The sequence below is a fragment of the Diorhabda sublineata genome, chromosome 2 (genome assembly GCF_026230105.1).
Source record: "Diorhabda sublineata isolate icDioSubl1.1 chromosome 2, icDioSubl1.1, whole genome shotgun sequence".
NCBI lineage: Eukaryota > Metazoa > Arthropoda > Insecta > Coleoptera > Chrysomelidae > Diorhabda > Diorhabda sublineata.
Genome location: NC_079475.1, coordinates 11,348,423 through 11,375,873, shown reverse-complemented (window position 1 = coordinate 11,375,873; position 27,451 = coordinate 11,348,423). Strand labels below are relative to the sequence as shown.

General features: G+C 33.4%; 1 protein-coding gene across 2 annotated transcripts in view; it reads right to left on the bottom strand.

Annotated features, from left to right (window-relative positions):
- LOC130452820 (mitogen-activated protein kinase kinase kinase 12) overlaps positions 1–13,005 on the bottom strand; it is a 33,454-nt gene extending 20,449 nt beyond the window's left edge. The window contains exons 1-2 of one of the 2 annotated variants that reach the window (XM_056792281.1): positions 12,774–13,005; positions 7,216–7,377 (exon numbers count right to left, since the gene is read on the bottom strand). In XM_056792281.1, the coding sequence (XP_056648259.1) occupies positions 7,216–7,367 (152 nt within the window). In that variant the 5' untranslated portion in view covers positions 7,368–7,377; positions 12,774–13,005. Of the gene's footprint in view, positions 1–2,893; positions 3,150–7,215; positions 7,378–12,773 lie in introns of those variants that run through there. The other variant, XM_056792282.1, reaches the window with a different exon arrangement.
- Between the last annotated feature and the right edge of the window lie 14,446 nt (positions 13,006–27,451).

Genomic DNA, 27,451 nt, shown 5'->3' with positions numbered 1-27,451 from the left:
AAATGCACATTAAATTACATATACAGGTTGTCAAAATTTATGAGGTATCTAATCAAAACCGCGCAAAACCGAATTCTGGTAAATTTGATTATTGTATTTTGAATTTCGTGCACGCAGAACTTTCTAAAGCGAAATTTTTTCAATTGTTCAATATTGCATAAACACAATAACGGTCTGAACTGAAACCTGTACATTTGAACTTGCTTATTGAAATTTGCTGCTATTAGAGAAAAAGTGATTAACTTTCATTTTAGTAGTGATACCTGGGAATTTTTTGAATCACTGATAAGCATTCTGAATTCGGAATTCCTTACTTTGAATAATTAATTTATTTGTACAACTGTACAACAATTTGCTAAATTGTAATAATGCGAATTAAGTATCGTAGAGTTTTCTAGCGCTATTGAATTTCTTAAAACGGATGTTATCAATCGACTAAATGTGTGCCAGAATGTCATTTCCAGTATTCTTATTCGAATCCAGGAAAGTGAAACTATTGCCCAAATAGGAATTATCCAGAATACCAACTACTATTGATGATAAGGAGATGAATCTGTGATGCTAATTTGGAGAATACCATTGACAACGGCGCATAGTTAAATGAGATTAGCTCGGGCATTTGAACAACTCCATCTGCATAGACGAATCTCGTTGTAGATACAGGATAGATATATTAAGTAGTTGCCACAATTTCATGTCGTTATAGGTCCATGGATCATTTTTATTAATGGTACTGTCAGACCACATCGACCTGCGGAGGTTTTAGAATGAATAGGAAACCAAAGTTTTCTACATATACCGATTTCAATCAAATCGCATGAATTTGAATCCCATCAGTTACAAAAACCCATTGAGGACCATAATTCGCGACTATGAACCATAGAGGATCTTAAAAATCTGGTTCTACAGCTTTGGACAGAAATTCCATAAAATTACATACAATTGGAGATCACACAAAATTAGTTATTCTCTAAATATTATTTTTTATCAACTTCTTCGATACATTTTTCAGTTTTATTTTCAGTATTATAGGATAAAAAAAATTGATTTCGTTTTTGTCATTCAAAAGTGAATAAAAACTCACACGTTTAAAAAGAAATATTAAATTTTTCTTTATAGTTTTGAAAATCGAATTCACACCTATTATATTGCATTCGAACAATCAAGGTTTTCTACATCTACCGATTTCAATCAGGTCGCATGAATTTGATTCCCATCAGTTACAAAAACCCATTGAGGACCACAATTCGCGGCTGTGAAACATAGAGGATCTTAAAAATCTGATTCTACAGCTTTGGACAAAAATTCCACAAAATTACGTACAAGTGGAGGTCACACAAAATTAGTTGTTGTCTAAACATTATTTTTTATCAACTTCCTCGATACATTTTTCAGTTTTATTTTCAGTATTATAGGATAAAAAAAATTGATTTCGTTTTTGTCATTCAAAAGTGAATAAAAACTCACACGTTTAAAAAGTAATATTAAATTTTTCTTTATAGTTTTGAAAATCGAATTCACACCTATTATATTGCATTCGAACAATCAAGGTTTTCTACATCTACCGATTTCAATCAGGTCGCATGAATTTGAATCCCATCAGTTACAAAAACCCATTGAGGACCACAATTCACGACTATGAAACATAGAGGATCTTAAAAATCTGATTCTTCGGCTTTGGACAAAAATTCCACAAAATTACATACAATTGGAGATCACACAAAATTAGTTGTTGTCTAAACATTATTTTTTATCAACTTCTTCGATACATTTTTCAGTTTTATTTTCAGTATTATAGGATAAAAAAAATGATTTCGTTTTTGTCATTCAAAAGTGAATAAAAACCCACACGTTTAAAAAGAAATATTAAATTTTTCTTTATAGTTTTGAAAATCGAATTCACACCTATTATATTGCATTCGAACAATCAACGTTTTCTACATCTACCGATTTCAATCAGGTCGCATGAATTTGAATCCCATCAGTTACAAAAACCCATTGAGGACCACAATTCACGACTGTGAACCATAGAGGAGCTTTAAAATTTGTTTCTACAGCTTTGAACAAAAATTCCACAAAATTACGTACAAGTGGAGGTCACACAAAATTAGTTGTTGTCTAAACATTATTTTTTATCAACTTCTTCGATACATTTTTCAGTTTTATTTTCAGTATTATAGGATAAAAAAAATGATTTCGTTTTTGTCATTCAAAAGTGAATAAAAACCCACACGTTTAAAAAGTAATATCAAAATTTTCGTTCTAGTTTTAAAAATCGAATTCACACCTATCATATTGCTTTCGAACATCTGTTCAATGTTCATAAAATTGGGCTCAGATAACCTTAATACGATTCTGTTAGATAAACCGTTTTTCCGACAGCTGATAATATTTAGATACACCCAGGAATATTGTAATATAGACTTTAGCAAACAGAATTTGTATCAAACTAATATTCTGAGGTTAAATTAATGACAGAAATGTTGTTTTTATTCCAAAACAACTAGTTAATACAATAACTTAGCAATATATACTGGAATTTATGGAAAACTCTCGTTAGATATGAAACCATTATGATGGTTATAACCTTGAGCTAATTAATCTTGAACTAAGCATGAAAAGTTCCGTTCGATTCTTTTGCTACCCATGTCTAACCGAGAAATTTGATCCTATCTACAAAATTGGATATAAAATTGGTATAAATTAAAAAATTTCTTATTAAAAGCATATTGAAATGTAAATAATAAATTGAAATTCAGAGTGGATTTCATTGACACACGATCCACACATCCACCAACAATTGAATAATGAAAGTTTATAACCTTGACAGGTTTAGAAATAGAAAATATTCGTTTACGAAATATATGAGCCGTAGCGTAATAAATTTTCCAACCTGTTATCTTTAAAGTAATTCTCCACGATGAAAATTCTCGGTACCATCTTTTTTACACTAATGGGAAAGTTTACCTTCACCATTTTTGCACACCGAACATACCGTTTATTTACTATAAGGTCAACAAATAACTTAACTATATTATAACCGTTATTTCGCCGATGTTTTATTTTGTTTAAAATAACATTCGATAAACATGTTTCGTCGCGCTGTCGTAAAACCTCACTGATGTTTAACTCGAGTGATTTCAACGAAACTACTCAAAGGAACTTATCTAATGACACAAGGTATTGAAACCGAACACACGCTGTTTGGTTCAGAAGCGTAAATCAGATAAAATGAATTACAGATTGACGATTGCGAATATAACGTAGGTTGCGTATGTACAGAGTTGTATCGAAACAATTCTATTAATTAATATGTGAAAGGAGCGATCAATCATCTGTCTTATAGCAATTAGTAAAAAAACGCTAAGTGACAAATATAGCAAGAAATTTTATCAGTGTCCAACTTGCATTAAAGTCTTTTTTATTCGATTATCCAATACTATGCAGATTGTGACGAAATAAATTATAAAAGAGTTAATATTTTCTCATCAAAGCGATTATAGTCGTAACGTAACGTAACCTAACCTCATTTAACCTAACCTAACCTTACTTCATTTAACATAACCTAACCTAACCTCACCTAACATAACCTAATGAATCTTAATATAACATAACCTAGCCTAGCCTAGCCTAAACATTGTTAAATTAAAAGTCTTATTTATGGAAAATTCAAAATACACAATTTTTTCCATCAATTTTTGTTCAATATTTTATATAATATCGAACATTTGCTTATTTTGGAAAAATTAGTTGTTGCGAAAAACGTTTCGTTTTAATGATAATAATTATTCAAAAGTTCGTATGTTTGCCCATCTCTACGACTAGGACAAGATCAGAGTTGGCTTGAAGTGAAGAATTCGCTGCATATGAGTCAGTGAGTGTCTCTACAGTCAAAAGAAGACTTAAGGCAGCTAACCTTGAGCCAAAAAAGCCAGAGAACACGTTAATTGTATTGCCGAAGATGGGACTCTGCTCTGTTCTCAAACGAAAGCAGAATATACATGCGTGGTAGACATAGAAGAGAAAGTCCCTACAGAAGACCTGGAATAAGATTCGGTAGCGTTGCATGAAAGAAAACGTGGCTCTTTGAAAAAACTCCGGGATGAACGCACATTTCAATCGAAGTAGAAACCTCAACAGATACACATCAATGTTAACAACAATCAAAAATTCTATTTGAAAATGGACACTACAAGTAATAAAGCTGTTCGAGCATTCACTCTTTTACTACAAGGCCAGAGGTAGCGAGAAATGGCCAGTGCGCTGCACAATCTGTTGTTTTCAGAGTTTACCAAGACACTGGTAAGTTTCATCGGGGACGCGGAAAGAAGGAAAACGTGCACATCCGATTCATTGTCAGCATATCGTTGAGCAATCGGGCTCTCACTGGTGTTCAACACCAACAAGAGCTCAAAGAAATACCAAGAGTGGCTGGACAGTCGTAGGAAGACTTAAGGCAGCTAACCTTGAGCGAAAAAGGCCAGTTACTGGTCACAAATTAACCCAAGCTCGCCGAGCAGCCCATCGACGATTTACCAGAGAACGTGTTAATTAGATTGACGAACAATGAGGCTCTATTTTCTTCTTAGACAAAAGTAGAGTGTGTCTGCTTGGTAACGATAGGAGTAGAAGAGTCTACAGAAGATCTGGAGAAAGATTCGCGCATTGTTGCATGAAAGAAAACGTGACTTTTGGAACTTCCTTGATAGTTTGAGTAGATATTTCAATGAAAGCTAGAATCGAGATGGTTCTTATTGAATCTGGTGGTGAAGCTGGGGATTAACGGCGAGTCGATACCTAAAAGAAATTTTAGGATATCACGTCGTTCCCCGCTCCAGTTTCATCAGAGTAAACTTCATCCTAGTGCAGGACAATGCAGGCCACATACCGCAGGTTGTGTATGGCAGTCTTTACAGGATGTCGAACTTGCCTCTAGGTATTGGCCAACGCGTAGCCTGTACCTAAATCCTATCGAGCTTTTGGGATGAACTTATGAGAGCAGTTGGAAAAATAATTTAACTGTGTACTGAAAGAAGTCATACGCCTATAGATTACGAATGCTTTATCATTTTATTACTCTTTCATTAATAAAAATAGACATTTCAGTAACCAACTTTTCAGCTAATTTTTAAAAAGTAGGCGCTGAAAACTAGTTGTCCTAAAAATTTTCTTTCTTATGGCATTTTAAATGAATTTTTTACTCAATTTTTTTGACTTGGTGCGTACAAGTTTCAAAAATAAGTCCATATTAATTGAAAGCTCAATTTCAACGAAAAACTATACATCAAAAGTATTGTACCAAATGATTTTTATAATATCGAAAATAATAAATTCCAGATAAGGTTTGTCAATAAATTATATTTATTAAGTATGGCTAAGGATATTATTTTATAAATATATATTTAGAAAGAAAAAAAGGAATAATCTGCAGATAAATATGTACGCAATAATCCTGATATTCCTTAGACACATGCTATATTTCAAAACATTTGATATTCAGGAGGAAATCGATTCGTGGCTATTATTTAAAATGGACTTTGCAAGGAGGTCAAGGAAAATCTCCGGAAAAATATTAATGTCGTAAATTTATTATCTGAATTTGTTATTTGATGAAAGTAATTTGCTCTTAACTGACATATTTTCATATTTCCACTGTCAGATTTACATCTTGTATACAGAGTTGAAGAAAAAAGTTGTTATTTTGAATATAAGTCATTATCAAAATTATACTATTAAGATTATTTAATATTAATATATCATGTATCAATGTAGATCAAGCGGGATCTAAAAAAGATTTTCGGATATTTCAAGGTCTTTCTGTAGAAAATTGCAATCACATTGATTTAGGACACTGATTATAGTGGATCCTTTAGATTCCAAAAATGTTGGACAAGATTGAAAATCTGAAACAATGTCAGTTTTTTGAAGAATGGAGATTAAACGAGAATCCAGAGCCTAAAGAATAATGGATTCATACGCAATCACCCACAAAAAAAGTCAAATGGAGTTTGGTTGATAGGAAACCCATAACCACACTAAAGGCGTGCTAACTTCATGGAACAGTAAACAATAATAACAAAGGTCTCCTATGAGACGATTCAAAGATACAAATAAAATTCTCATCTGACCTTATCCCTTTAGAAAAATGAAGACAAGGTTAGATGAACAAGCTACCAACGAAGAACTCCAATAAGCTGTAAAGTCGTATCTGAGTTCATGGGTGTCAAATTTCTCTGCTAGGGAAAGTTGAACTTCTTATAACAGATGCCTCAATCTTCATTCTTATAGGTGATAGTGCAAATCTGTTGGTAATAGGTAATAGAATTATGTTCTAGAAACAGGTCTCGTATCTTACATCCTTGGACTAACTGAAGACCTTTTATCACTTCGAGACAATATTAACTTTGATTAAGAAAATCTACAAATAACTCACTCAAGCAGGTTCAATAAAAACTGTGCCCCAGGATGTAAAACTAAACAAAGTCCTGAACCAAGTGGATACAATCTTGCCAAGCTTTTCGCACCAACATTGGAATAATCCTTGAAGAAGTTGAGCTGAGGATAGAAGATACATAAGCGTGGATGGTTTTTACCAAGACCTGCTAGTAAGATTTTAATGAACTTAAGTGGGATTGAACTTGAATCTCTTTAAAATTTGGTGGATGACTCAACTAAAGTTATGTTCGGAAACTAAGGCGTCAAGGCCTGGATTTAAGATTGTATTGTGGTAAAATTTGTCAATATCTTGCCATCGATATTTCCATGCGGTATAGTCTTCTGGAAAGCTACACGTGGATATCGGTCAGCGGCTTCCCCATAATATTGTCCTGGGTCTCCAAATGTTATACATTCAGGTATTTGTAGAGCTGATAGACCAAAAAGAAGTCTAGTGGTGTGAGGTTTGGGCTGTAGACCGTCTAGTATACGAAGCTGATATGTCCGAAATCCTTGATACTCTTTACAGTCTTTGAATTGAAAATAGAGTAAGTATACTAACACGAAAGATTAATAGTAGAATTACTAGATTATGTATTGTAAAATTTAGTCAAAAACCTGACTCAAACCTAAATTAGTCCAGTCTAATGAAAAATTACGCAGCTTAGACAAAACTGAATAATCTGTTTGTAAGAAAACAGTAACTGAATTTTGATTGGGGTACGTGTTGCGTTTTGAACATATCACTAGGTTTTTTAATTCCGAATTTCACCTACTTACCTATCCGTATAATTATTAAATTGATCCTTATTAGGCAACGAAACAACTTGAGGTAGAGCTATGTCTTCATCGGATAAAACTTGAGTATGAACAGGAAGTGAATACATTGATGGTGCCTGACCCCTTTCTAGAGTACCGTCGGGAGTGTGCATTATTCCTTAGCTATAACAAAAAAAGGCAAATAGATATTTTTGTACAATATATCCATTTTTTCATTATTCTTTCACTTCCCAACGACGAACACTTTAATATTCCAAAACTCGCAATATATATTGTGTGTTTCCACAATCCCACGACCAAACACATCATTTCCAATAAAATCATTGTTCCCTAACGCTCTAATCTACTTTTTATGACCGTATGTAACGGAAGGTTTGAAGAAATTTTCTTTGTATTGAAAAAAGTCTTAATTTGCGACCCCACCAGAAATGTTTTCGTCTCTTTATTAAATAGATCTGTAGTCTACACTGAGCAGATATGTCCCCTGAACTTTCGCATTCTAGATTTTTCTTATTGTCAAGTAATAGCCATAATCTGGTAGCTAAATGAAGGATATTAACACAAAGAATCCAAAAGCTACTACCTCGTGTGTATGAGTGTATTCAGATGTTGAGTATCCCAAAATTTCATCACCCTACACATCTAGATTTAAGGGAAATTAGACATACCTATACAATCTCTATGTAATATCTGAAATTGCACTATTTCGAATATAACCTCCTATTATTTATGTAAACTATTTAATTCGGGAAAATTCAACAATTTTAAGCACAGCCAGTTTGCTTGAGTTCAGAAAACCTTAATTTTTAATTTTACGTTTTAGAAGCGATATATTCCCCCTCATGTAGGGTTTCTAAGACTCGTATTATCTTTCGGTTAACCTTTATATGATTAAAATGTCGAAAAATAAATAATCAGAAGCTCGCAATTCACAAATTCTGCGAAACAACGAGGGAAAAGACCCCTGTCGAGAATTTATAAATCTTTTAAGTATTCCGACGCCAGAATGTCTTTGATAACTAGCAGCACGTAAAAAAATTAATCAGAAAACTAAATAGAATGTAATCTACTAATAATTACCCAAAAATTTAGATAATCGATTAGATAACTTGCATAATATTTTCTAATTCATGCATCTTATGTGCTAACTAGTGCTAACTAGTTAGCCTAGACCAGTTCCGTGCATAAACAAAATATTGCGTTACCATCATCAAGTACCTGTATTTAAAAGGGTTAAGAGGTAAGCAGATTTAAAAAGATATGCTTAATACCCTTGGTGATCGATGCCCTTCGAATGCGACCGTGAAAAATTGGACTGCAAGCTTCAAAAGAGGTAAATTTTCCATTGAAGATGATGACCGATCAGGAAGTTCGGCAAGTTTCTGTGTCAGTCCCCGAAACTATCGATGCATTTCAAGACATGATTTTATCAGACCATCGAATTGGGCTGAAATGGATATCTGAAGCACTGAATATTTCATACGAACGCGTTCATCATATAGTTCAAGTCAATTTGAACATGAGAAAATTGCTGCAAAATGGATCCCCAAATGTTTGAATGTTGACCAAAAGCGTGCAAGGGTAGAAGCATCGCGCTCGATCTGTGCTCGATTTGAAAACGAAGCAGACTTCTTAAACCGAATTGTTACTATGGATCCAGAAACAAAGCAACAATCGATGAAATGGCGACACTTTGGTTCTCCAAGACCTAAGAAGTTTCGTGTCCAAAAATCTGCTGGTAAAGTTTTCGCTTCAGTTTTTTGGGATTGCCATGGAGTAATCATGATCGATTTTTTGAATAAGGGTAGAACAATAACTGGAGATTACTATTCGATATTACTGACCATTCAACGGGAAAAAATTAAAGAGAAAAGACGCGGAAAGCTATCCAAAGGTGTTTTGTTTTTGCAGGACACAAATTTCATGTTGCCATGTAAAAAATTCGTGAGGCTTGAATTACTAGAACATCCCTCTTATTCTCCAGATTTGGCTCCGTCAGACTATCATCTCTTTCCTCAACTGAAAAAAAGTTTAAAAGGTCGTAAATTTTCTTTCAACGAGGAGATAATAAAAGCTGTGGAGATCTGGTTTGCAGAGCAAGAAGAAACATTTTTTTTTGGAAGGTCTAGAGACGTTGCAGGTTCGCTGTAATAAATGTATCCAATTAAGAGGAGAATATGTTGAGTGATAAAATATTTTGACATTGAAATTTTGTTTGGTTCTATAGTAGGTTAAAAATTTTTCAATATATCCTCGTAGAGTCACCTTTTCAACTTTTCCATTTCAAAATATTAGGAAATCCTAAGCAATCAAACTTTTTCTTATCTTTGAATCAACAAAACTAATAGAATCATTCCTCTTTTTTGTGTATCTACCAAGAACATAAATTTTACAACTGAAACTCCATCTCCATTGAATATACTTTTATCAATTATCCAAATCAATCAAACCAAAATAAGAAAATCGGCATATCTTGTCAAGTACAAGTCAAGTATTTTTCAACATCCCAAACGCTCGTCCTCAGTCAAAATGGTTGTCAATGATCGTGCAGAGACCCTATAGATAATAGAGAAAGAGAAATTGTCAAAAAATTGTTCACAATTTGCAGACAAAAGCTTGTAAAGACTAAAAAACAAACATGAGAAATAACTAAAGATACAAATAAAATTTCAACATACAGAAGAGAGCCTCAATGAGTAAGAAAATTATAGGTAATAGTTAGTATAAAAGTCCATAGCAAAAATCAAAAACCAGTATGCAGCATGCCCGGAATTAAATATTATTATTGGAATCTAAAATCATTTATAGAGTAGAAGGCATTCTCCAACAAATATGCCCTCAAATTATTGCGAGTTGCGAGAAAAGATTATATGGATTTTATTTCAATTGGCAAGTGATTGTGCATTTTTTTGCGTTGTAAAGTATTGAGCCCTGAACTAATTCTGAACGTGCAGTAAGTAGCTCCGCGTTCCAAAGTGGATAGCCGTGCAACGACCCTGCAGTGAACCCTGCTGTTTAGTCCGAGTAAATATCTAACAGCTCTCTTTTGTAGTTTGAAGGGATTCACTCAAATTGAGTCGCATCTTACGTACCCCAGAGGGAAAGTGCATATCGGAGATGCGACTTTTAAGGAGATGGATAAGTTCAGTTCTTATATTTCACCAAATAAATTAAATGGTGCAATTAATACGCGCTTTCTGGAAGAAATGTTGGATGAATTGTCGGATAATGTACCGTTAAATATTAGACAACAAATGTGCTTTCAATACGATGAGGAATTTGTTCATTTTGCTACAGGCGGCAAGAAATTACTTAAACAGACGTTTTAGAGAAAAAGAAAAATGGATATTTCGGGATGGACCCAATTGTTGACCTCCGGGATCACTTGACTTAAATCCTATCGAATTTTGGGTTCGGGTAGGTTAGGGGGGGTGCTAAAAGTTCAGAACAAATGTTGACATTCGGTCTGCTTTTCAAACAAACCCCCCCGCCCCTCGCTTCACTCAAGATTCTCTCTAACCTTGGTAAAATGTTGTTTTTTTGATGATGAAAATTTTCAAAATTAATTTTTAATGTTGTACACTTGATTATAATAATTTTAAGGGAAATTGTTATTATTTTTAAGTGTAAAAACATGATAAATCAACATTTTTCTATAAATGTTTTTTCAATTTATTCATTTTTTATGTACATTATGAAAAAGAACATAACTTCATTCGATGATTTGGAAAAAAGTTATCAACAATTATACGTAAATTAGTGCATTTTCATGAAGATTTAAAACGCTGAAACCAATATAAGATTTCATTTTTTTTATTCCCATATAAATAAAAAAACATTCATCAAATTCGGATGATTTTTCGATTTTCTAGAGCCAAAAACGAGGGGACTGCGAAAGTATAAAATTACCAAAAAAATTAAAGGCGTTCTTGATTTATGGCAAATTTTTGATTTTGATTTAAAATTTTGTACACCTTATATCTCAGCAACTAGGCCCCGTAAGGGTTCGTATTTCCATATCAAAATGAATTATTTATTGAGATCTCTCTGTGGTAGAGTGTTGTCGTTTGAATATAGAAACACCCTGTATTTATGAAAATCATTGCGTCATGTTTTGCGTTCTAAGAATCTACGAGCTACGACGATTAACTGAATAAATCGTCAATATATCAAGAACTATGTCAAAAAGTTTTAAAGTAATTGCAAAGACAATTTGGAAAATATTGAAAATTTTCGTTGAGTTGCATTAAAACCAGAACTTAATCGGAACGATGTGCAAAAATCATTTGATTATATTTGTGAAAATTCCGGAATAGTAATATTTCCGAAAATAGTCTTTTTAATGAATTATCATTAGTAAAAAAATATATTAATAAGGAAAAGTTAAAATATAGGGCATCAGAAAAAAATTTGTTAGAAATATTTCATCATGTTCCATACAATAATTTATTAAAAATTGTGGAATGTTCACTAACTTTACCTGGAATTAACGCTGCGTCTGAACGCGTTTTTTCTACAGTAATAGTCCGGTCAAATTAAGCCAAAAAATAAGAGTGGAGCTACATAAAGTCCCATCAAGCTAAAAATCAGTAACATTGTTTAAAATACAATTGAACATAGAATTTGAATGTTTCCCATCATTTCCGCGTATGGAAAAAATTTTGTTCAAAGTCAAAGGTCAAAAAAATGAGTTTTTCGTGATTTTCAGCAAAACGGTAAGTTTTATAAAAAAAATACTGCAGACAAAAATTGTAGATCATAAAATTATCTACAAAAAACGCATCAACACTTTTTTTATTACGAGCCACCGTTTCTGAGATATAATAATTCAAAAAGTTGTAAAAGTTATGTTTCAGATTTACTGTCGTATTTAATGGCTATAATGATTGCACGAGAAATACCAAAGCTGCACTACAACATCGTCGAACTTTAGCATCTTCGTCAATTGATAATTTATTTGCTAATCTTATGGCAGTTCCTGCCAGAAATTTCTTACAAATACGTTTCATTTAAATAAATACGACTTTTACAACTTTATACAATCATTATATCTCAGAAACAGTGACTCGTAGGAAAAAAAGTATTAATACATTTTTTGTAGATAATTTTATGGCCTACAATTTTTGTCTAAGGTATTTATATGATAAAACTCACGGTTTTGCTGGAAATCGCGAAAAACTCATGTTTTGACCTTTGACCTTGAATAAAATTTTTTCCATACACGGAAATGATGGGAAACATTCAAATTTTATTTTCAATTGTATTTTAATAATTTTACTCATTTTCAGCTTGATTAACCTAAACATAAAAACACCCTGTAAAATATTGTCAAACATATATTGCAACCCCAACTACTAATGTCATTAAGGTATAATGGATAATCATGTGTATTCATATTCAAGTGTCAAAATTTCCACCTATATCAAAAGAATAATAATAATAAACAATGAGCAACACCACTCACAGCTCACGGAACGAAAATATCATAATATCAAACTACACAATCAATTCTATTGTGATGCTTTAAAAACTCCGGGTTTTCCGGTTCTCTCACATACCTGACGGTAACACACAGGCACAGGTAGAAGCGGGAGTGATCGAAACGATTATCCAAAGAAGAATTCATGAGACAAATAATATTATAACAACATAATTCACGGTATTTCGTTAATTGTAACATAACACCGTAAAAACACCTTACACATTGTGTCGATAATTTAAACACCCCCGAGTTTAAAGAATTCGCTGCAATATGGCGTACACGACAATATCCCATTCGCGTTCGATACTGTTTGGTCGGTTCTCGTTTCAATTCCACTGGCTTGTTCTCTTTCTCTCTCCTCAGTTGAATCGGTCTTCGTTTCTCAAATTCAGAAGAATTGGGCTCGATGGACTGTTATAGTACGGGCGCTCGCTTTATTAAACTCGAAAAGTATGCATACGAGAATAGAAGAAATAGATTATGGTGATTAACCACTCGTAGTAACGAAATTATCGTCGGTGATTTTAATGAGCGACAGAAAAGAAAAATTAGTACCAGTGTGGTACCTTTACAACGTAATTTCTGTTTTAACTACTTTTACTTTCTGTTCTCTAAAACCTACTAAAGGACAAAAACATAACTAAACAAAACAAAATAAAGGAAGGAAAAAGAAGAGCAAATAAATAGAGGTAAGGAGAATGTAGTGAGATACATAAAAGCACAAAAGCTCAACTGGACTGGACATATAATGAGAAGAAAACCAAATGAAATGATCAAAATAATAACGCAGTGAATCCCATTGTGGACAAGGAGAAGGAACAGGCCGATAAAAACGAAATAGAGGAGGACATAATAGCACTTAATAAAGAAAACTGGAAAAGGAACCGAAAAGAATGGGAAATAATGACAAAACAAACAACAAACTATGAAGAAAATAAAAATTAGAAAACGAGGAGTAATCCACCTCAAAAAAAAAGGATTTTAAAGCGCCAAAAGCGATAGTCATAATCCACAGGATCGAAAGGCTTGATGATAACGATGATGATTATGATGACTTTCTGCTCTATCCATGTAAATTCTTCTTATATTCATCTCTCTGTTTGTTTGATTCACCGGACTCATTACTACTTTTTACTTTGTTTTTTGTTCTTCTTATTAATTCCTGCCCTGCATACCGTCCACTTTTTTGACACCTAGTTTCTTGTTACTTCTGTCAAAGTAGGTTTCTACAGTTGAAGTCCAATAATCCGGCAAATATAAATTTACTTCATGAAGGGCGGCAACAAAATTTTCTTGTATCGAATTATTTCCTTGAACGAAACGTAAAAAATAATGCAATAAAAAACTTGAGTTAATACGCAAAAATCGTAATTTTCCCGTTTACGTTAAGCAGGGGGCACGTCTCCCTGTCATCCCGGGCCAACACGTACCATAAACGAAGACTACGGTACTTGCATTCAGAATACGAAGTCAAAATAGGAGAGCCGCAGACAGGTAGCTCAGATTACAAATGAAGATTGAAAATATATTAATAGAAATATTACCCCATCCCTCTAGAACAAAAATAGAACTGGAAAAAATGGAAACTTAGATTCGAACGATGGAGAAAGAGTTGAAACCCTCATCAAAGAACTACCAAATAATCAGGATAATTTAACTAGTAATACAAAAAATCAAAATTCATAGTCTCACTTATTGATAAATTCAATAAAACTGTTGAAAAAATAATGAACAGATTTTCGAAACACAAATCAAATTTATTCAAAATTTTATCAACAAACAAGCAAACAACGAACATTGTGTATATAGTAAGATGACTATGGACTTAATCATAGATTTATATGAAATGATTAATTCAGTATTAATCGACATTTAAAATTCGATTCATCATCATCATCAAACCTTTCAATGGTGTGGATTATGGCTATCGCTTTTGGCGCTTTAAATCCTTTTTTTTTGACGTGGCTTACTCCTCGTTTTCTAATTATTATTTTCTTCATAGTTTGTCTTTTGTTTTGGCTGCTTTTGTTATTATTTTCCATCCCTTTATTTCGTTTCTCTAAGTTTTTCTCGGCCTGCCGATTACGTTTGCAAAACTTAAAGTAATGCATCCGAGTATAATAAAGATTTCTGATTCATTTCAACAATTGGAGAATTTGAACTAGTGAATTGTTAGCCAAGTAGATTCACGGACTTTGGGCCCTTGCTCATCAGACATTCTTTGTAACCTGATGATCATCGCCTCACAAAAAGAAAAAACGCTTCGGAAGTTATAGTCTCGTTAGTGTCTAAAGTTTCATCATTTTCTGCACGAGCCGGCAACGCTGCAATCAATTTATTCAGGGTTCGCTTTCTTTTACAACTGCAGGCAGGTTCTTATCACTAAATTATTGTTTTTATTACCGACTTTTCAGATAACTCTTAACCTCACTTACATGTATAAACTTTCTTTTTTGTTTATTTTCAAGGTAATTTTCTGTCTTTGATTTTACAGGTTGTATAGTTGTATAAAACACCAACCGTAATTTGTTTTCTACTACAATCTTCGAAAATAAAAATTTTAGTTACGTTTATTTTATTAAAGCCATGCGAATTTCTTGAAAAAACATTTAAAGACACCAACAGAATTAAATTAATCAAATGGTTCCAAAACTTATGATATACTTATTCAAAACTTCTACTACTTTTTATTTCTACAAGAATTCTTGATTTATCCCCCACAAGTATCTCAATATAGCGTTGTATGTATGGATAGTGATATATAATGTGATCAAAAAGATCTATCCAGACCTCTTCTCTTGCTTGGGCACTGGGGATGTCCACTGTTTATAACTTAGCTATAAATCCCACTCCAATCAGAAATTTCAGCATGTAGGATGTAGTATTTTTGCATCTCAACCCCTGTATACTATCCCAGTAACTGATTTTCCCTATCTATATCACTTCCTAGTGTTTTTTCTATTGTCCCGAAGACGATTTTAGATTCTACAAAGGGATTATCAACCGCAAGAGTATAGAGCGATACATTTGATACTTGCGGAGTGAGCGAGATCAATTCCTTAAAAATCTAGGTGGCGATCACAATTTTTGGATCCTTGAAACTGAAATTCATTTCATATAAATTTGTTCAAATTGATAATTCGCGTATTTATAATAATCAATAAATTACATACATCGTGAATATTAAAATTAAAATAAAATCAAACTAGAAAGCTTGTTCAACATAAAAAATTAATTTTTCCTTAGTTTTTATTCATTCCTGTTCTTATGATTGTGAACCATTTCTAAAAATTCTCTTTTTCGTGTATTAGATTCCTTTCCAAGAATTTTTGATCCTTTATAATTCATTTTTTTTTTTGATATTTCGTTGTTCGTTACTGCAATTCTATTTTTTAACGTATTGATGATGTTTTAGTCTATTTTCTAAATACTGAGATGTCTGCCCTATGTAGAAAGCAATAGTTGACCATGTTTTCGGAACAATTTATTGACATAAACATTTTTTTTTCGGTTCATTTTAGCAATTTGTAAAAGTTCAGGTCTTGAGAGGTTTTCCTTGCCCTAAAAATTGATAATTCCATCTTTTTTTGAAGAAATAGAAGGTTGCTTTTCCACTAATATATCATAATAAGGCGCTTTGTCTATTATTATTAGCAATGGTTTTTCTAAATCAGAAATTAACGATGGTTATGAGGAAAACGATGAACTGAAATTTGATTCGAATCTTTTTGATGAACCAGCGTGAACAATAATAAAAAGTTTCACCGTCGTAACCTCCTAGTTTACGTATGCTTTTAAAATTATTGTCCTGCCAAAAACTTTTTTTGTTATCTTTGGCATTTATCTATGTTTCAGCCATTTCCCGTTTGTATGTTTAGAAAACACGAGCAGCTACTGCTACTACTTTGGATATTATGTAATAGAAATATTCTACTTCATTTAGACGTACTGTATCTGAATATTACTCAATACAGACAAATAATTTTCAGAGAAAAAACAGTGTATGTTCCAATTTAGCAAATTATTAATTAGCATAATTACCGAAGTTACCTTCGCCATATTAAGATTTGCACTTCATTCAACGAGGTCGGTTTTACCTAAAAGGAATCAAATTTGACCTTCGATAAAGTTTTTACTCTCCCATTGCAACTAGTTTCGAGGTAATAAACTGGTTCTTTTCAAAATATCAATATACACCTTAAGTGATTTCAGTATTTGTGAAGATTTGAACAATTTTTTTCTACCTGTCGACCTGAGAATCTACCTGAGACTATTTACTTGAATAGGCAAAACCATTTCCTCTCATTATAGCTATAGTGGATTTTAGTATGGTAGCTTGTGAACGAATCGTAAAAAAAATACAAATTCAGGGATTTATGTGCGAAAACTAACTACGAAACAAATACAGAAAATAATTCACCTCGATTTTTAGTAATATTCATAAGATTTTAAAGAACGGTTTTGAAGAGAAAATTATATATATATATATATATATATATATATATATATACATACCTCCAAATCTGACCTTGACCTTTTAAACTCGATGCATAATACAGCTTAACATCTTTGTCTAGGTGCTTTTTGATATAAAAAACCTTAACTATGAAGCTAACGAGCCTCCATTTTGGATCAGACGACAGCACCACTAAAAATTTATTCCAGCCATCAATCATCTCACAAACAACCCCTTTTTTCCCACAACCCCACCATGAACCATTGATTTTCCTAAATTCAATACATCCCTTACGAAGTACGACAAAAACTCAACACCCAAACAAGAAATCGAAAATGTTTTCAAAGAAACAACAACTAGTTATTTATCTACGGATGCTTCTAAGAATGAAACAGAAGTAGGATGTGCAGTTACAACGTTATAATTTCCAATCAAATCATCTTTAATTCCACCAAATCGCATTGGTCAATTTCATCACCCCACTTTATAAGCAGATTGTAATTTGTACAGACTCACTCACTTCAATTTCATCTGTTAAAAATATATTTAGTGATCAACCTATTGTCCAAAAAATAACAGTTACTATCATCTGGTTGGAATCGTAGGTAACGAATTAGCAGACCAGCAAGCAAAAAGTGCTTTAACTCATACCATTACCACCGACAACATCACCATCTATAACGACTTAAAACTAGTATAACGTGGCAGCAAACAATTCTTTACAGTCTGTACATCACCTTCAACCAAGTAACTTCGCAGGCCTCCCAGACGAGACTTAACCATTATAAGAACGATAAGAATCGGCCATTCAAAACTCACCAATGGTTATCTAATGACTTCTATCGCCAGACCTATTTGCGAGGCGGATCCAGGTTCTTGACAAAGGGGAAGTCATTAATATTAAGACCCAAAGGCATGGCATTTTAAGCCAATTCGTCAAATGAAAAATCCAGGCGGTATGAGCTGACACAACACGACTCAGAATCAGAAAACAACAATACGAGTCCCGTAGAGGGGCCAGAGGTGGGCAAGTGAATCGAAAATCGATTTTTTTGAATCGTTCATCCAAAAGAACTGCGACTCTTTTTGCCTTTCTTCACTAGTTCAACCGACTCTTCGAGTGAGTCGATTCTTAAGTTTACTAACTCTTTGATTCTTTCGATTAGACCAACTCCTAAGTCGTTTATCCATAGAGCCCTAGACAGACTCCCGGTTCTTTTTTCGATTCATATTCTTCTACTTCTACCTCTTAGTCTTGAATTTCCTGAGCATTTTGTTTTTGTTTTATTAGGTATTGTTTTGATATTCGAAATATTTGGGAGTATTGACTCCCTTTATCCACGTTGTAAAATAATTCGTACTTTTACATAGATTTACTTAGGTCCTTTTATAAGAAAAAACCAAGTTAATTAATGAGGGTTTGTGATCATGACACCCATGACCCCCTCCTGGAACCGCGTTTGTCAAAAGGTGTAGTTTCAATTTGACGAGAGAACACATATTGACTGAATGCCACAAATATATCCCCCAAAGATTGTAGTGCCGGGGAAAGTACGATTTAACAGTGGATTTGGCTTAATTAGACCAAAATGAATCGAAAATGAAGAATGAAATTTTTTGCTTTCTCGCTTTGTTTTCGAGATATCGATAATTAAATTTATAATCAAACGTTGGTTCAAAATTCGCTTTATTGAACAGATCGCGTTCAATACTTCGTTTCAAATGAATATTTTATCACTTCAAATTCAATATGAGTCTTGTAATTCAATAAACAAAAGATTTTTTATTTAATTTTTATATTACTTACTCCGATTCTTCAAAATTATAGTGAAAAAACAGATTTTTATCACAAAATGAGCCATTTTTGATAAATTTCGTCACTCTGTGATGAATATAACTTAACATACTATAAATACATGAATACTTTGATGTTTTTCATAAAGAATTGTCGGTTATTTCTCATTATTTTTATTTAATAATAGTTTGAAGATTTAATTAGTAATTTAATGTAAAAATTACATCTTTCGATCAAAAAGTACGCCCTGAATGCTTTCAAAAGTTATTTATTTTCGTTTGTTTTATAATTTAAAAGCCAGACTACTGTAGTATTTCACAGTTATCCTGGAAAAGTTCTCTAGCAATTATTTTTGCATCATTTATCCATAAGCACCCACAAGAAAAAAAAATAATGATAAAATAAAACTAAAATAATCCTCACGCGAAGAAAAAATTTTTTTAGACAATTTTGGCTGTAAAAAATTCACGTATTTTGAACTGTTTGCACTCAAACTACAACGCGAGAAGGTTAGGTTAGGTTGATATATACAAATATTAATTAAAAATAAATTTTCCCAACTTCAAGTATCGATATCTCGAAAACGAAGCGAGATATCGACAAATTTTATTCTTCATTTTCGACTTATTTTGGGTCGATTTACAAAATGGCATAGTCAAATCGAGGCGCCACGGAAATCGTACTCGTACCGTAGTTCCAACTCAAGACCAATTACGAATACATCCTAAATGAATTGGAGCAAATCACACTTCAATTCAATGCGAATCTTTACCAAAATATAGAACAATACGCGTATATTATATACATTGCGTTTTCCCCTTTTCTGCTACGATACTGGAGGAGTCATTCACAGCTGATCCATCAAATCAATTTCACTGTTAAGTCTTGAATGCCGGCTTTAATTGCCAGAGATCTTTGTCTTCTATTCCAAGCGCTTCCAGGGGTAGTGCTCTGGAATTCCTTGGTGTTTCACACTTCGAGAGAATGTGGATGGAGTCTCCATCTTCTGTACAACAAAACCTGCACGCCGTATTATCTGCTAGATGGAGTATTCACACATAATAGTGTTTGTAACAAAAAAAAATGTGAATGGAAACAAATTGAGTTGTTGTGGTACAAATTGGACAGTGAATTCAGAAAATACACATATTTGGAATATCCTGAATCAAATAAACGACGATTATTTGTCGAAATTATTAGAAAGAATACCAAAATAATATAGTTAGTTTTATTATTATTACAGGTATCGTTTTTATTTGTTATCTATCACGCGAACTGTAGGGTAGGCAAAAACTTTTAACTGGTAGTACAGATACAGCTATTGGTTAGTGGCACGCCTCCACCTACGCTTTTTAATAAAAAATAATCGGTTTTTAACGACTATAACATTCACATTATCGTTATTTTAAAACATATTTATCATAAATATGCATAAAGAATATTCACTTTTATCCATATCCTGTACTACTATAAATATAACCCCAACTTTGTGTATTGTCTGTTAGACGTCGGTTGCGACACCCTTTACCCTTTTCATTCATGTTCCTTTATCCATTGAGCGCTCTTGATACGGAGCAAATTCCAGGAATTCCAAGGATTTTTGAGAGGACGCCAGCAGAGTGGGAATAAATACTACCAGGAGGCGGCTATATTCTGCCCACTTCATTTTCCAAATTTACAGTATCTATATAAATTTATTCATCGCCAAACAAAGTTTTTAATGTAAACTGTTGGAATCAGATTTTTTATGAATGCTAGAGGAATTAGTCAATTCTGTCGAGAGTCGATAGTTTACATGTTGACATCTTGTTATTATCAAGTAAATAATATAAACGACGCCATCTGAAAGTTGTTCGTTCTGTATTCATTTACATACCGAAAATTGCGTTTTGAGTGTTCCATGTAGTGAAAGTGACAGTTCCGCACTGCAAAATACTTTCGGTACGCTCTGGAGTGACTCTAGCCACTTCAATGTTGACAGTTGACAGTTTCACTTCGATAATTTTGTATAACCTCAAATTTTTGATTTTCTGAAATTATTTGTTTCATCCAAAGTTTTTACTACTAGCTTTTACCCGCGGCTTCGTTCGCATCGAATCCATTAAATAAGTATCAGAAATCATTATAATAGAAAAGAACGAACTCTGTAGCTATATTAGAACCTGAGATATAGATCTTTGAATATAGAAAAATTGCCAAAAACCTACAAAAATCCATAACTCCACATTGAATGTCCGCGTCTAGCTCCTCTCCAACTCAACCGATTTAAGTGTTCAAAACTCAAACGAAAGAAGGTGTTTCAGCGAGAGTTCTTAAACCAAAACGAACTCTGTAGCTATATTAGAACCTGAGATATAGATCTTTGAATGTAAAAAATTGCCAAAAACCTACAAAAATCCATAACTCCACATTGAATGTCCGCGTCTAGCTCCTCTCCAACTCAACCGATTTAAGTGTTCAAAACTCAAACGAAAGAAGGTGTTTCAGCGAGAGTTCTTAAACCAAAACGAACTCTGTAGCTATATTAGAACCTGAGATATAGATCTTTGAATGTAGAAAAATTGCCAAAAACCTACAAAAATCCATAACTCCACATTGAATGTCCGCGTCTAGCTCCTCTCCAACTCAACCGATTTAAGTGTTCAAAACTCAAACGAAAGAAGGTGTTTCAGCGAGAGTTCTTAAACCAAAACGAACTCTGTAGCTATATTAGAACCTGAGATATAGATCTTTGAATGTAAAAAATTGCCAAAAACCTACAAAAATCCATAACTCCACATTGAATGTCCGCGTCTAGCTCCTGTCCAACTCAACCGATTTAAGTGTTCAAAACTCAAACGAAAGAAGGTGTTTCAGCGAGAGTTCTTAAACCAAAACGAACTCTGTAGCTATATTAGAACCTGAGATATAGATCTTTGAATGTAAAAAATTGCCAAAAACCTACAAAAATCCATAACTCCACATTGAATGTCCGCGTCTAGCTCCTCTCCAACTCAACCGATTTAAGTGTTCAAAACTCAAACGAAAGAAGGTGTTTCAGCGAGAGTTCTTAAACCAAAACGAACTCTGTAGCTATATTAGAACCTGAGATATAGATCTTTGAATATAAAAAAATTGCCAAAAACCTACAAAAATCCATAACTCCACATTGAATGTCCGCGTCTAGCTCCTCTCCAACTCAACCGATTTAAGTGTTCAAAACTCAAACGAAAGAAGGTGTTTCAGCGAGAGTTCTTAAACCAAAACGAACTCTGTAGCTATATTAGAACCTGAGATATAGATCTTTGAATGTAGAAAAATTGCCAAAAACCTACAAAAATCCATAACTCCACATTGAATGTCCGCGTCTAGCTCCTCTCCAACTCAACCGATTTAAGTGTTCAAAACTCAAACGAAAGAAGGTGTTTCAGCGAGAGTTCTTAAATCAAAACGAACTCTGTAGCTATATTAGAACCTGAGATATAGATCTTTGAATGTAGAAAAATTGCCAAAAACCTACAAAAATCCATAACTCCACATTGAATGTCCGCGTCTAGCTCCTCTCCAACTCAACCGATTTAAGTGTTCAAAACTCAAACGAAAGAAGGTGCTTCAGCGAGAGTTCTTAAACCAAAACGAACTCTGTAGCTATATTAGAACCTGAGATATAGATCTTTGAATGTAGAAAAATTGCCAAAAACCTACAAAAATCCATAACTCCACATTGAATGTCCGCGTCTAGCTCCTCTCCAACTCAACCGATTTAAGTGTTCAAAACTCAAACGAAAGAAGGTGTTTCAGCGAGAGTTCTTAAACCAAAACGAACTCTGTAGCTATATTAGCTGTAACTATATTAGATCTTTGAATGTAGAAAAATTGCCAAAAACCTACAAAAATCCATAACTCCACATTGAATGTCCGCGTCTAGCTCCTCTCCAACTCAACCGATTTAAGTGTTTAAAAACTCAAACGAAAGAAGGTGTTTTAGCGAGTGTTCTTAAACCAAAACGAAGTCTCTATCTTGAATAGAACCTGAGATATTGAGGATAGAACGTGTGTATGTGAAAAACTCCCATAAGTAATGTACAGGGGGAAATCACATTTGAGTATAACTTGAAAATGGTGAAAATTAGATGAAATCCGATGGTTGATGGTTGATCTGTGCATCAATACCTTTTATTGAAAAAAAAAAAAAATTAAGCAAATCGGTTGGGTAGAACGCCTGAAAGGACTCGGAATGGAAATCATCAATTTTTTTAATATATAAGATTATTTATTTTCTGCTATTTTATAGCAATCCATGTTTTCGAAACCATAATAACAGACAACTGATCGTAGAATCGTGCAAGATCATTTTGACATTAGTCCTCACAAATACACAAATAGTTATATAGAAAATGAATACAAAAAGAACTAATTGTTTACACAATGATGTGGTTTAAAATTAGAATCTTTGCGTTACTATTATTTTTTTTTTCAAACGGTGATGACGAATCTCGTTTTCATCGTCAGTATTCAAATTGATGGTTTTTTTTTATTCTAAACAAAACCGGCCGAGTCAGTCACGCAGTTAAAAACCAAACAAGAAACAAGTGTAAGGTGCAAGGTAGAAATAGGAAAAGGGCCTGCCGACCGAATGGATGAGTCACCTCAAGAATCTCGATGCAGGTGGCACGGGAAGTAAATATTGAGTTAAAAAGTGTGCTAGATATTTATACAGGGAGGTCAGATATTTTACTATAATATTCTTAAAAGCTGTTGATTCCCAGAGTCTCTATATAGAAAGGCAAAAAGGGATAATAAGTAGGGTAGCTGCAGAATTACTACAATAATTATAGTCCAATTGACAATGTACATAAAGGGATAGTTTCAAAAATATCTAAGGCATTATACACAACAGGTAGACTGAAAGGATGATGGGCTAAAATAGAGAAAATATTATAGAATTTGACTTTCTTATTCAATATAAATGGTTTTCGGGGGCGATAAAATGATAAGGGAACGTTACGTAACACCGATTTTTTATATCCAAATAAAAAAATTAGGAAAATAAAATTTGTCAAATAGGCATCCCTATTCGTTAATGTTTTACGGGAAATTTCTCGAACGTATTGTGTGCCACTTTTATTTTATTCTTCCAAGCTGGCAACACTTTTCGTTTATGTTTTAGTCGAGAATCCCTCGACTGTATTGTTCCCAGAAGAGCCTGGACTAACATAGAGATGGTGTACCACACAGTTTATACAGCATATGTTTCAAGTTTGAAGACGCCACGATGATTAGTATTTGTTGGGCAGCTTTCATTACTGACAGTTTTCAGTCATCGTTATATAATACAAAACTTTTATTTGAAAGGCCTTAACCCAACCAATCTAAAAGCTGAACCTGGTTGAGACTGCTGGGTAGCAGATTTTAAATGAAGTCTGCGAAGAGCAGCAGCGTATTGCTTGATCAAATGAAGTGACGACTCCAGAAATGTTGAAGAAACTCCACTAAATAATCGTCGACCTAAAGTGCACAATCTAGCAGATATAGCCAGTGCGATACATCGCAAATTAACTGAAAATTTGGACATAAGGAAGCTGTACACAAGATGGGTGACACGTCTGCTCACAATGGAACAAAAAAAAACATCGTGGAGATGTTTCCATCGAGTGTTGGGCAATGTTTCACAGAAATAAAGCCTAATTTTAGCACCGATCCATAACAATGGATAGAATGCTTAGGTTATGGCTGAAAAGGGAGAACCGGTTGCAAAGGAATCAAAGATCGATCCATCTGCAGGTAAAGTCATGGTATCGGATAATTTTCATTGACTATCGTGAAAAAAACGGCATTTGGCTAATAAGAAATTGTTCTTTCCTCAAGAAAATTCACCAGCTTTAACATGCATTATTGCAATTGCCAAAATTAATGAATGAAAGTTTGAATTGCTACTTCATGCATCCTATTCACCAGATTTAGTCTCTTCGGATTATATTCTGTTTGCAATTTGACAAAATGGCTCGGTGGTCAAAAATTTTCTAACAATGAAGAGGCGATGTCGGCAGTTAATGGCTATTTTGAGGAGCTTGACGATTCTTATTATAAAAAGGGTTTCGAGCTTATTGAACATCGCTGGGAAAAGTGTATGGTGCTAAAAGGAGATTACGTGGTATCTTCTTTGTTGAGCAAGGTCTTCTGGCACCATCCCCGTAGTATTTGGGTCCCAAAAAAACCAAATGAGCTTCCCTGCATTGTACGCCGCATTGCCAAAGTTAAAACTTAACATGTAGTGAAGAAATAAGCTAAAATAGGAGAAAATCTTCAAAAGTTACGTATCGGAATACTTGAACGAACCATATAACCGTCATATAATTTTTAGATACAATTATTATAGTACGATTTGCATTTAGTCTTAAAATAGGCTTCAGTTTCGGCAAAAACCTTTTCATCGGCGCATTACTATTTTAGGTTTTCCAAGTTCCTAGCTCTTAGTTAGACCTGCCTTCCCTGTCTACATACCGTCAGATTTGGGCACATCTAGACATTGGTTCCACACGCAAACATTCGATATTGCTTGAACATGTCGCTGTCAAAAATATTTGTTCACCGAATAATTTGATAATCGTTAAAAAAAGCTCGTATTAACAAGCTACCCCAAGATCAAGACGATCCAAATGGAACTAAAGTTGTTCGCACACGAAGCAAATATTTTTTCGAAATAACTGGATATGGAACGAGTGGATGGTACACCAGCATTTGTTTGTTAGAAGCGTTCGAAAAATCAGGAAAACCAATCGCAGAAGACTGAGTGCGAGCTCTCATACATCAGTTCAAACATAAACGTCTTCAAACAGTCCAAACATCGATTTGATGGGTCATCCGTTGTTTGGTACCCAATGATGTCTTCTTATACGTTCGAATCACCTATTTTGAGAAAAATTCTTCGACAACTGGTTTCAACGCCATGCAAAAATGTATTGATCTTAATAGGGGATATTTCTTATTTGTCACGACTACTATGATTTGGATAATGCAGTTCAGTCAAAAATTATACTGATAATAATAATAAAATCAGACAATTTTTAAAGTTAATGGTTACTCAAGAGAGCTGGTTAATAAATGAGAGCAATTATAACGTAATAAAGGTACGTCGAAACGAAAATAAAATTTATTGTAAATTTCCAGATATTAGAAAATTGTTGGGTAAACTTGGAAACTGTTTCAAAACGCACAAAACGCACTCGTCAAATAATTGTCAGCTGCCATTCTATCCAATGTGATTTATAAAATATATTGTTTAGGCTGCAATAAGAGTTACATTGTTATGACAAAACAGTACTTGAAATCCAGAATATACCAGCATGAATATAATAAAAACAAAAAAGATAAAACAGCACTGGCGCAACATTACTTCACAACTTTAATTTAGATGATGTGAAAATTCTGGAAAAGGGACATAAATATACAAAGAGAACCATCTAATTAATAACTGATGTATTGATGTGGCCGATTTCGGAGTTCAATACAACCATCTTTTGAATCTTACCGGACTAAATAGAGTTATAATATTAGAATATAACTTAAAATATTATAAATCGCAAATATCGCAAATAATAACAACGTAAATAATAACACGTGATAGAAAACATGTTTCTATTGGTTACTGCGGTTGTGACGTAGAAAGTAAGTAAATACTGAAACGTAGTCGCCTTTCAAACGCCATTCTGTTGTTGTAAGTTGAGGTAATGGGTTAATTAGTTTAGTTTCAAAGACCATTCTAATTGAAATGATGGCTGAAAAAGGATTTATAGAAGCAAGATCGGACAATCTACCTAAGGCAGATGCATTCAATTAGCAACTGTCGTACATTTTTATAGTTTTTTCCTCAAATATCAAATTTATATAAAAAAACAAACTATAGATGGTATCAACTAATAAACGAATTTCTGGTTTGTTACAAAATACCATTTGACATCTCCACCCACGACTACCCCAATTTAATATTGATGAACCTACTTTATCGAATACTGCGCTTACGTCTGCTCATGCTTACAGCAAATACAGTCACTTTTCCGGGAATTAATCGATTTTTGAAATACGAATAAACGCTGAATACGCGAAATAGGAACAAGAAGGATTACGTAAGGATGCTGTAATCATACACGGTGAATCCAGATTACGGTTATATAAATAAACAACTAAATTCCTCCAAAACTTTTGAAATATACATTGAAGGTAAATATACTAATTTTAGAAATCTATTCGAAACATACTAAGGTAGCATTCGGTTATACGGATATAGAAATAATAAATTGAAATAATTTCTTTATGTCCTATATTAAGAAAATGCCTTACAACTTTTTTTAAGGCTAAAAGGTATCGGAATATTCCGACCGCAAAATGAAAATTTAGTAATTTTTTTGAGGTTACGTTAGGATAGGTTAGGATAAGTTAGGTTAAGTTGGAGAAGAGGGTGGTTTTTGAAAAAAAAGGTTAGGTTAGGTTGGGATAGGTTAGGTTGTGTTAGAGACTGAAATAA